The sequence below is a fragment of the Chiloscyllium punctatum genome, chromosome 11 (genome assembly GCF_047496795.1).
Source record: "Chiloscyllium punctatum isolate Juve2018m chromosome 11, sChiPun1.3, whole genome shotgun sequence".
Lineage (NCBI taxonomy): Eukaryota > Metazoa > Chordata > Chondrichthyes > Orectolobiformes > Hemiscylliidae > Chiloscyllium > Chiloscyllium punctatum.
In genome coordinates, this window is record NC_092749.1 from 35,358,146 (window position 1) to 35,369,833 (window position 11,688).

The 11,688-nt window shown below is 40.8% G+C and overlaps 2 protein-coding genes across 2 annotated transcripts in view; one reads left to right on the top strand and one right to left on the bottom strand.

Annotated features, from left to right (window-relative positions):
• LOC140482887 (tetratricopeptide repeat protein 7A-like) overlaps nt 1-11,282 on the bottom strand; it is a 361,467-nt gene extending 350,185 nt beyond the window's left edge. Inside the window, exon 1 of the mRNA XM_072580610.1 lies at nt 11,096-11,282. Within this exon, the coding sequence (XP_072436711.1) occupies nt 11,096-11,222 (127 nt within the window). The 5' untranslated portion in view covers nt 11,223-11,282. The remainder of the gene's footprint in view (nt 1-11,095) is intronic.
• Nucleotides 493-8,084, top strand: LOC140482888 (uncharacterized). The gene is made up of 2 exons (XM_072580611.1): nt 493-836; nt 5,529-8,084. The coding sequence occupies exon 2, from the start codon at nt 5,893-5,895 to the stop codon at nt 7,231-7,233; it is 1,341 nt and encodes a 446-aa protein (XP_072436712.1). The 5' UTR covers nt 493-836; nt 5,529-5,892; the 3' UTR covers nt 7,234-8,084.
• Nucleotides 11,283-11,688: the final 406 nt, after the last annotated feature.

An 11,688-nucleotide genomic window follows, 5' to 3' on the forward strand; every position in this document is an offset into this window, starting at 1 on the left:
AATGGAAACAATGTGGAGGAAATATATAATTGTTTTTGTATTAGCTAAAACTGTATGTCAGAAGGTAGACATTATGGGCAAGTAGATAAGATGTTGTGAGGGGATGAAGTTAAGCTAGATACGCCTGTACAAACAGTAGGTATAAACATGTGCTTCTCACTTTTACAAAAACACAGGAACAAACCCCAATTAAAAGGGTCATAGGGATCAGAACGGCCTCGGGAAAGGCACAGATGAAGGGGGTAGATAATGATGAAGAAGGGATATGCCTAACAATGACCTATAACAGGGTAAGGTCAAACAGCCTTGTGAGACCAGAAATAAGCATTTTATCACAGACAAGGCCGGATAAGGCAAGAGGCAAACAGGGGTAATGGGGGCCGGTCTTAGGGAAGTGGACGATGTAAGCAGGGGAGGGAGCAGTGTAAAACAATAGACATCAAATCATATAAATGTTATGTATGAATTGAATTTAGTGTGTGGTATGTCCCTTGCCTTGAGAAAGGGACATCACACCCACTTGCAAGTGTAAAATAAATGACACTATTGATTCAGATCTTGTCTCGGACTGAAATTATTGAAGTGAGTGGGCTTTGTTTCTCACAATTGGGGGCTCGTCCGGGATTTTCTTCCATCACCGGGGGGAGTAGCTGGCCTTGGACACTGGGAAGACGCGTCCCGTTCCCCATTGAGGAGCGGTCTCGTGTCCTGGTTTGGTCTGCTCCCTTGGGTGACTGGTACGAATCCCACAAGAGAGACATCTGAATCAGACAGTGATAGGAGCTCGATAGACAATACGGCACAAAGGGGCCAGGCAACTCTGTGCACAGACCAAGGTAAGAAACCTGACTTTTAAGTATTGCCTTGGTGGCCGGGATTGAGTTTTAGTAGTTAATAAGGGACTAACGAAGGAACTCAATATGGGTTGTGTCGTAGGTAAGGAAAAAGCCTCTGGGAAAACAAAAGAAGGAAAAAGCAATGGAATTGGAGGCGGGGTCCCTTACAACATACCTCCAGAAAGTTCTTTGGGGAGGATGTTGTGGAATTGGCAAAATAATACTTGTACAGGGGAAAAAGATGATTAAATATTGTTGCTTCATATGGACTAAGGAATCCATTCTTCGTCCCGCCTCTTTTGGCCAAAATTCAGGTCGGACAAAGACTGGGTTTGTAAATATCTGAATTTATTTGTCAATGAGTGAGAGAGAGAGAGAGAGAGAGAGAGAGAGAGAGAGAGAGAGAGAGAATGAAGAGAGCTGTACAGCTGGTAGAAAGTTTAACCCTTTGTGATTTGGTTTGAATGCACATTTGTTTGTTGGTGATTGAATGTTTGCGTTTTATTGCCTGGAGCTTGAGTTCCGGGACAGTTTTGAATCTGATTCTTATTATGGAAACTTAACATGATTTCTTTTAAGGTTAAGGATTCTATAGAAATTATGAAAAAAAAGAATGATAACTCCTGTTCTTCTTACAGGTCATGACTGCCTTACTATCAGTTTCTAACTAATCTCTTCTATCTTTACATGAAAGCGATTTATGGAGGACAGTTGAAGTTTCAGTTCAACATTAGATTGTAGTAAAAACAAGATCCTATGGTTAATATCTGTGACCTTGGATTCGGCCATTGTTCATGCATTAGAAGTTTTTTTCTTTAAACTTGAATAGACAAATAATTTTAAGGCAGCTCTGATTATTTCAAGACCTATAGTATTGTAATTGAGCAATGATTGGTCAGGACTACTTAAGAAAACTAATTTTGGATTTAAATTAAGGGACTAAAACTGGGTGATTACAGTGGATTTCAAAATTGAGAACTGTATGCATTTGACATTTTGAATATTAAATACTGAATAAATGAACGTAAATATATAAATATATTTACAAGTTTGGAACAGGCTTTAAAGTTAGTCAAGCATGAATTGATGAATTGGTGTTTGAAGTTATGGGGAGCTAGAAATATTGCAATATTTCTTTAAAAAAAAAGAAAAAGGGGAAGAACGTAATGACTTATCCCCTTCGGGAGGTACCAATAGGGGACAAAGATTGGGTTTGTAAGTGTCCCCCTCAGCAGTGGGGAGGTCAGAATATTTAAAAAAGAAATGAAGGTCCTGGTTGAGGTTCTGGTAGGGTTGTCTGAACAAACTGATCAATTTTTGGGGCGCAGTCTGTATACCTGGGTTGAGTTAATGTCTATTTTGAATATACTATTTACTGGGGAAGAAAGGGGACTTATATGGGGAGCAGCCATTAAAATATGGGACAGGGAACATCCGATTGGAGATGGAGATGCTGGACAGGGAGAGGTGAAGTTTCCCATCAGAGACCCCCAGTGGGAAAATCAAAATCCGGAGCATAGAGAAGAAATGAGGGAATTGAAAGACCTGATTCTAAAAGGAATAAAAGAGGCAGTTCCGAAGTCACAGAATTTGACTAAAGCCTTTGAAGTTAGACAGGAGAAAGATGAGACTCCCTCAGCTTTCTTGCAAAGATTAAGAGACTCAATGCGGAAATATTCTGGAATGAACCCTGAGGACCCAGTGGCACAGGGTCTTTTGAAAGTACATTTTGTGACAAAGGCATGGCCAGATATACAGAGAAAGATACAGAAGATAGAAGGGTGGAGTGAAAAGCCATTAGATGAATTGTTAAGAGAGGCACAGAAAGTGTTTGTAAAGAGAGAGGATGAGAGACAGAAACAGAAGGTGAAAATGATGGTAGCTACGGTTGATGAGGTAGTTAAGAAAAGAATGGAACCAATATTGAGCAACCGGAGCGGTGGGTGGCAGCATGTAGGACAGAGAGGGAGAGGACAAGGGGGAATATTTGATAGAGGGTTCGAGCGACAGGGGCAGAGCTGGAAGACTCCACAGGCAGGATGTTATTATTGTGGAAAGATAGGGCATTTTAAGCGGGAATGTCCGGCTCTGAAAAGGGAAGAGAGGGCAATTCCGCTTATGAATTTTGATGAAGAATAGGGGTGTCAGGGGTTCCTGCCCTCGGGGGCCCACCAGGAACCCTTGATAAACCTGAAGGTGGGACCCTATAAGGAAGAGGTAGTCTTCCTAGTAGATACGGGGGCAGCACGGTCATCACTGAATTTTAAACCAAAGAAAGTAGAAATGTCGACACGGTCAATTACTGTTTCAGGGGTTAAAGGGGAGGGATTTACTGTTCCAGTATTTGAACCTATGATGATAGAAGGTCCTAAGGATAGGGTCAAAGGGGAATTGTTGTATATCCCTGATATAGGAAGTAACTTACTAGGGAGAGATTTAATTATCCTCTTAGGACTGGAGATTGGAATTCAGGAAAAAGAATTAGTTGTCCAAATGGCAATGTTGACAGAGGATATGGAGAGAGAGATAGACCCTATTGTATGGGCTAGAGAAGGGAATCGTGGAAAATTACAGATCCCCCCCCTTGAAATAAATTTAAAAAGGAAAGGGGACATTGTCTGTGAGCGACAATATCCCATTTCCATAGAAGGTAAACGAGGACTGCAGCCAGTAATTGAAGGATTGATTAGAGATGGATTGTTGGAGCCATGTATGTCTCCTTATAATACCCCAATACTACCAGTGCGGAAATCCGATGGAACTTACCGATTGGTGCAGGATTTGAGAACATTATATCAAATAGTACTGATCAGGCACCCAGTGGTGCCAAACCCCTATACCTTATTAAGTAAGATCCCTCATGACCACAAATGGTTTAGTGTGATAGATTTAAAGGATGCCTTTTGGGCCTGTCCCTTGGCAGAGGAAAGTAGGAATTTGTTTGCCTTTGAGTGGGAAGACCCTAAGACAGGGTGAAAACAGCAATACCGATGGACTGTGCTTCCCCAGGGGTTTACGGAATCCCCGAATTTATTTGGACAGATGTTAGAACAAGTATTGGAGAAATTTAGCAGCCCCAAGGGGACTACCCTGTTGCAGTATGTAGACGACCTCTTAGTAACAGGAAAAAGAAGAGAAAGAGTAGTAGAAGCCACTAACAAATTATTGAATTTCCTGGGTCAGCAGGGACTGCGGGTATCTAAAAACAAACCACAATATGTGGAGCAAGAAGTTAAATACTTGGGACATTTAGTTAGTGAGGGAAAGCGAAAGATAAGCCCGGAACGGATAGAGGGAATAGTGGGAATGCCACTGCCCAGCACTAAAAGGGAGTTACGCAAATTTTTAGGTCTAACGGGTTATTGCAGATTGTGGATTGATTCCTATGCACTGGAGACTAAGAAATTATATCTCAAACTATTAGAGGGGGGAACCCAAATGTCTAAGTTGGGATGATGAGGAAAAAGAACTAGTTGAGAAACTCAAAAGAGATTTGATCCATGCCCCTGTGTTAGCCCTACCTTCCCTAGATAAACCTTTCCACCTCTTTGCTACCGTGGATAAGGGAGTGGTTTTGGGAGTATTAACCCAGAGGTGGGGGAAGGGATTAGTACATGAAGAATTGATTAAACGGGTCTTGGAGTCCCTATTACTTCCCCGAGAAATAGCAGTAGTGCATGTAAATGGTCATCAGAAAGTAAATGAACCAAAGGTTAGGGGAAATAGATTAGCCGATGAGGTGGCTAAGGAAGCAGCCCTGAATCCACAAGAAGTGGCGATTCATTCCCTAATACCTACTGTCCCAGGTCCTCGGGAAGCTCCTATATTTACTGAAAGTGGAGAAAAAGAATTGAGAGATTTAGGGGCTGTAAAAACAGCAGACGGGCATTGGATGTTACCTGATGGAAGGGAAATGTTAAACAAAATGATGATGCGAGAGATTATGGCCGTCCTACACCAAGGCAGCCATTGGGGAGTACAAGCAATGTGTGATTTAGTTCTTAGGGAATATGGATGTAAAGGAATATATACAATTGCTAAACAAATATGTGAGGGATGTATCATATGCAAAAAGGTAAATAAGAAAGTCTTGAGAAAACAGACCCCGGGAGGAAGAGACCCAGGACTGAGACCTTTCCAGAGTATACAAGTAGATTATACTGAACTCCCCAGGGTAGGCAGACTAAAATATATGTTGGTCATAGTAGATCATTTATCTGGTTGGGTTGAGGCATACCCCCTAGCTACCGCCACTGCAAGTGGAGTGTCTAAAACAATTTTGGAGCACATAATTCCCCGATATGGGCTCGTGAACCATATTGATTCCGATCAAGGAACACACTTTACTTCTAAAGTGTTACAGGGGGTAATGAAAGGGTTGGGAATTTCCTGGGAGTTCCATACTCCGTGGCACCCGCCATCATCAGGAAAGGTTGAGAGAATGAACCAAACACTCAAACGACAGCTCTCTAAATTGATAATAGAAACTAGACTCCCTTGGACCAAATGTTTACCTATAGCTCTCTTGCGAGTACGAACAGCCCCAAGGAAAGATTTGGGACTATCCCCCTATGAAATCTTATTTGGATTACCTTACTTGGGAACGAATGGAGAATTGCCAATTCCCGAAACTAAAGATTTGTTTTTAAAGAAGTACATACTGGGTTTGTCCTCCTCTTTGTCTTTCCTAAGGAAACAGGGTTTATTGGCACAGACTCCACCCCTTGAATTCACCGTTCATTCCATCCGGCCGGGAGATTGAATCTTAGTAAAATCATGGACAGAGACTAAATTACAGCCGGACTGGGAAGGGCCGTACCAGGCTCTTTTGACTACCGAAACGGCAATAAGGACAGCGGAGAAAGGCTGGACTCACTACACTCGGATCAAAGGGCCAGTGGACCCTCCCGTGGAGAAAGAAGTCTGGACAGCCGAATCAACGCAAGATCCGCTGAAACTCGGACTAAAGAGACTTTGAGTAACTAATTATACAGTGGCGACGCGAGCGCGGGATTATTTCTGTAAGATTGTATATTAAGTCTTTTTGTGCTTCAGCATGATGTTTAGAATACTGGGAATGCTTAGAGTTATGATGCTAGCTCTCTTAGTATTGGCATTTCATCAAATATCATTTTCATATGTATTATTAACGGTTCCTGAATCTGATAACCCACAAGTAATAGACGCTGATGTGTGCAGCTTAGTAAATTGTGGGGACGTAGATAATCAGAGACAGTATCGCAGCTCTGAGATACATCTTAAGTCCTATGGGGATGGCCTTGGGGACAGTACTTGGTATAACAGTCTTGTCACAGTACACCGGGCCCCCTTCCGACCAGCTCGCGATTGCCCTGATAAAAAGTGTAACCCAATATACCTAACAATAAGGAAAACCACATGGCACGAAACAATCCTGGGTGGGGCCACCTATGAGATACAATTAAATGAAACATTTGGGATAGAAATGAAAGCAAATGGGAAGGATTTCTTGGGCTGTTGTTTCCGAATTAGTGTAGGACAGGGAAAACGGGTAGAACTACTGGGTAATAAGATACAATCTTTCACCCCTCCCGATGATCCTAAAGTAGTAAAATTTATAGAGGTAAAGGACTTGAAACAGACCATTGAAATAGAAACTGGGTACGGGGATGCAAATGCCTGGGTTGAATGGGTAAAGTATACTGTAAAAAGTCTGAACAAAAGCAATTGCTATGCATGTGCCTCCGGTCGACCAGTGGCCCAGGTGGTTCCCTTTCCGCTCGGGTGGAAGCGAGACAGGAAGGGCATGAAATGTATGATAGCCCTGTATCAGGATGAGACTGCGTGGAATGATAGGAATTGTACCTCCCTATCACTGATGTTCCCTCCCTTGGAGAAGAAAGATGCAAAAGTTCCCCCCCTGTTTTCTGCCGCAGTTGGAAATCACACCTCGTGTGTGCGTAGACGAGGTACAAGTCGGTCGAAAGATTTGGGGGAGCTGAAACTATGTACAGAGATTAAGAATGTCACCGAAACGGAGAAGGGAGGGCACTACTCAGCATTAAAGGTTCCCCGAGCGGATCTGTGGTGGGACTGTGGAGGCAAAATATTGAGACCCACGCTATCTCCAGATTGGAGAGGGATATGTGCAATTGTACAATTGGCAATTCCATTTACCCTGGCATTTGAGAAGGAAAACAAAGGAGGGAAAAAGGGAAGGGGTAAGAGATTACTGTTAGACACTTCTTTCGATGACAGGATTTATCTTGATTCGGTAGGAGTCCCTAGGGGAGTACCGGATGAATTTAAGGCTCGTAACCAGATTGCAGCAGGCTTTGTGCCAGCTCTCTTTTGGTGGGTAACAATTAATAAAAATGATCATACCCTGTATACGAGGGCTCACCCAAAGGTTGATTGAAACAGCCTTAATGAAACAGATGCCCCTAAAAGGGAATCAGGCTGAAGGACTTTATCGACTAAATAATGAGGAGATGAGTGAGACCAAGATGGATGAAATCTCCGGGATGATGCTTGCGAATTTCGGGAGCGATGCTTAAAAATAAAATATTTGCAGAAGATAACAAATGGTAATTAAAAGAAAGAGGGGGAATTGTGGGATATCAGTAGGATTAGTGTTACTTCTGCAATTCCATTTTACAAAGGAGGTGAACTCACACCAGTGGGTAATTGTTTTAGCCAAGTGCTGAGTCAACAAGAATGGAAACAATGTGGAGGAAATATATAATTGTTTTTGTATTAGCTAAAACTGTATGTCAGAAGGTAGACATTATGGGCAAGTAGATAAGATGTTGTGAGGGGATGAAGTTAAGCTAGATACGCCTGTACAAACAGTAGGTATAAACATGTGCTTCTCACTTTTACAAAAACACAGGAACAAACCCCAATTAAAAGGGTCATAGGGATCAGAACGGCCTCGGGAAAGGCACAGATGAAGGGGGTAGATAATGATGAAGAAGGGATATGCCTAACAATGACCTATAACAGGGTAAGGTCAAACAGCCTTGTGAGACCAGAAATAAGCATTTTATCACAGACAAGGCCGGATAAGGCAAGAGGCAAACAGGGGTAATGGGGGCCGGTCTTAGGGAAGTGGACGATGTAAGCAGGGGAGGGAGCAGTGTAAAACAATAGACATCAAATCATATAAATGTTATGTATGAATTGAATTTAGTGTGTGTATGTCCCTTGCCTTGAGAAAGGGACATCACACCCACTTGCAAGTGTAAAATAAATGACACTATTGATTCAGATCTTGTCTCGGACTGAAATTATTGAAGTGAGTGGGCTTTGTTTCTCACAAAGGTGTTCAAACAAAATTGATACAGAACAAGTTTATAGCTCCAATAAGCAAGGCCTCTACCTTTTAGGCAGACAACTTGAAAGGTACTAGACAAGTAGGAAAAGAGGAAACATAAAAATGTAAAACATATACAAAAATGCAATTAGAGAGATTTAAAGATCAGCAAAGAATAGCAAAACAATTGGTAAAAGCTACAAAAAACAAATGAAAAAAATGCAAGTAAACACTTGTACAATTATCTTATCAAAGAGTGTGCTCAGGAGCAGCGTGAGCTTCTTAAAACATGACAACATATAATATCTATGAAAATTAGGAAATGGCATACACATTGAATAAATATGTCAATTTTACATTAAAGGAAGGGGTCAGCATGCCAGACATTCCAAGGATTCAATTAATTAATTAGGTTTGAAGTCTCCAAATTTAAGAAAGCAAAATAACAGTAATGAAGAAATTATTGGCACTAAAAAGTCACAAATCTCCAGGACCAGATAGTTTGTACCCCAGGATTTTGAAGGAACAAGTCATAATATGGAAAATGTTGTAACAATGATCTTCTGAAGTTCTCTTGGTTTAGGATCCATTCCTTTCAATTGGAAAATTGCACTCATTGTTCCACTGTTTAAGAAAGAATAGAGGGGAAAACTAGGAAGTTACAGACAAATTGGCCTGATATTTGTATGGGAAACTACTAGAATTTATAATTAAGGAATGAGAAACTGAACTCATTGAAAGTTTCCAGTTGATCAGAGAGAGTCAAGGATTGTAAAGGATGATGAATCTGATGCCTTTCCCTAACTATTTAGCATTGCGCAAGAACTGTGAAAATGGAAGAACGACTCCATGTTTGAAGGAGTCCTGATCAGTCTCTGCTGTCAAAAATGCATAGCTCTTTTCCTTCATAAAAGAAAGGGATAGAGTTAAAATTCCCATGAGATTATCAGAAAAAATCTGGTTCAATGCATCAAATAAAAGATTGAAGAGTTAGGTAGCCATGATAGCGTTGCTTCACGTCACTGGTTACTGCAAAGGCATCAGACATCTCACCATAGGGACAAACAGCCCAACCATGACATTGTACAATGTATGTAGGATTTTGACATACTGGTTTGATCATCTAGCTTGGAGAATAAATACCAAACAGCAGGTGGCGCATTGACAAAATCTTAAGTTAGGTATATAACCAGTGTTTATAGGTCCTGATATTGCTCCGTGTACTTTGTCGTTGTCTGCGCCATATTGACTGTCCCACACGTAGCCCTAAAACCACACTGTGATTCCAGGGGACATCAACTACGAGTTCCTCTTGTGTATAGTTTATTGGAAATCAACCTGAAGCTGAGATGAGATCAGCCATGATGGTATTAAATGGCAGAGCAGATTCAAAGGGTTGAATTGCCTAGTTCTTATGTTCTTAACTTTGAACTTTCAAGCAAACTGTGAACTCAGAACTTCCCAGAGATAACAGCAGCTTTTGAAAATAAGCCAAATAAACATTCAACGACATAATAATAGCTCTTGGGAAATGTCAATAAAGAACTCTCCTAAAACTGCACCACTGGAGGCAGTATTATTTCCAACCTAAAACAGGAGACTTGTAAATCAAAGCAGTCCAAGGATGACTTTCTTTTTACTCTCATTGACAGCAAATTCATATTTAAAGAGTATTGTGTTTTTTTAAAATCATATGCAGACTTTATTCGTCATTTAAAAGCATTTACCTATTTCTGCCAATACATGATTGTCACACTGCTAGTTAAGGTCTTCAGCACAGTCAAAATGGGGTCTATTTGAACTCAACATTAAATTCAAATTGGAGAAAGTGAGGACTGCAGATGCTGGAGATCAGCGTCGCGAGTGTGGTGCTGGAAAAGCACAGTAGGTCAGGCAGCATCGGAGGAGTTTGAGAACCCAGGTGACATCGATTTTCCCGCTCCTCGAATGCTGCCTGACCTGTTGTGCTTTTCCAGCAACACACTCTCAACTCTGATCTGCAGACCTCACTGTATCCTATTAAATTCAAATGGCTCTACTGAATACAGGATTCCCGCTTGTGCGATTGACCAACTCTCCTCGCCTTCTCACCCATATACCCCTGCCTGCAAAAACGGGATCCGTCAGAAATAACCGCAGGGTTTCTGCTCTGCAGCTTTTTAAAGATCCAGAGAGTCTTGCCCACTCCGCGAAAATCTGGTCCCTTTCACCCTGCTGTCTGATCTGAAGTATGTTCCCGGCTAAATAAAAATCGAAAGAATTATGGATGCTGTAAATCAGAAACAAAACAGAAATTGGTGGAAAAACTCAGCGGGTCTGACAGCATATGTGGAGAGAAATCGAGAGTTAACATTTCGGGTCGAGTAACCCTTCCTCAGAACGCTGATTTCTCTCCACAGATGCCGCCAGACCTGCTGAGCTTTTCCAGCAATTCCTATTATTGCTCAGAGCTTCAGATTTTATTTCAGATTTCCAACATACGCGATATGTTTCATCCACGTAAAATGAAAACAGTTTACGCAGATGATAGATATTCACAAGAGCCCTTACTGACAGGTCGAAAAGAGCTGTAAGCTTATTCATTCCAGCATGTTTTAAACAAAAATTAAAAAGGTGAAAACTTTCTGTATAAGTATTTATGTCGACAATACCAAGGCAAAAGAGAAGTGCAATACGTCACGGTGGTTTGAATCTTCAAACATGGTACAGTTAAAGCGGAAGGTGAGAAAGTTCAGCGTTTTTATTCTTGGAATAACAGCTTCAGAATTTCTGCAAATCAATGTATAATTTTCACAGCGCTTGTTTCAGATCTCCAGATCAGTATTCTCACGGATCGTGCAAAATGATGCTTGATTCAACTCTTGTCTTCATTCTTCAATCAACTTTTACAGATGTAAATAAAAAAACTTAAACAGACATCAAAGGTCAAAACTGCTCCGAACACTTCTGGATTTATAATACCTACCGTTTTCCGATGTTTTGGGAGGCAGTTGCTTCACGAGGTTTTGAACTTTGTCCCATTGACATTCTCCTCTGCATTTTTCTATTTCTGCCTCTAATTTGTACTGTGAAAATGATATCCTGGAAGCCATTAAAGTCTGCAACACTTTTATATAAAAAAAGGAACTGCTGCCAAAATACTAGAAAAATTGCCACTGCGTCTGCGTGTTAACATTGAGCACGCTGGGAGTTGTAGTTTTCCATCCATTTTAAAGTAAAACACAAATAACAAAGCTTGAAACTTTTATCTTAAGAAAGAAGGAAAGTACCGACAAAACATCCTTAAAACAGATAAAACAGATCATTTTTCCATAACCCTTTTTTGCAAATGTTTATATCTCCTATGATTCATAATTTACCTGCTATCAAGTTAAAATTATTTTGTTTTCCAAATTCTGTACAAATGCGAGTTAAATATTAAACTGCTTGGTTGTGATGTATGTTGTGAATATAATATTGTGAAAATTCATTATCAAAAATATATTTTTATACTACATGGTATTTAAAGACTGAAATTGTGCCTCATCAAAGCAAAATCAGTTTTATTAAACTTGCAAC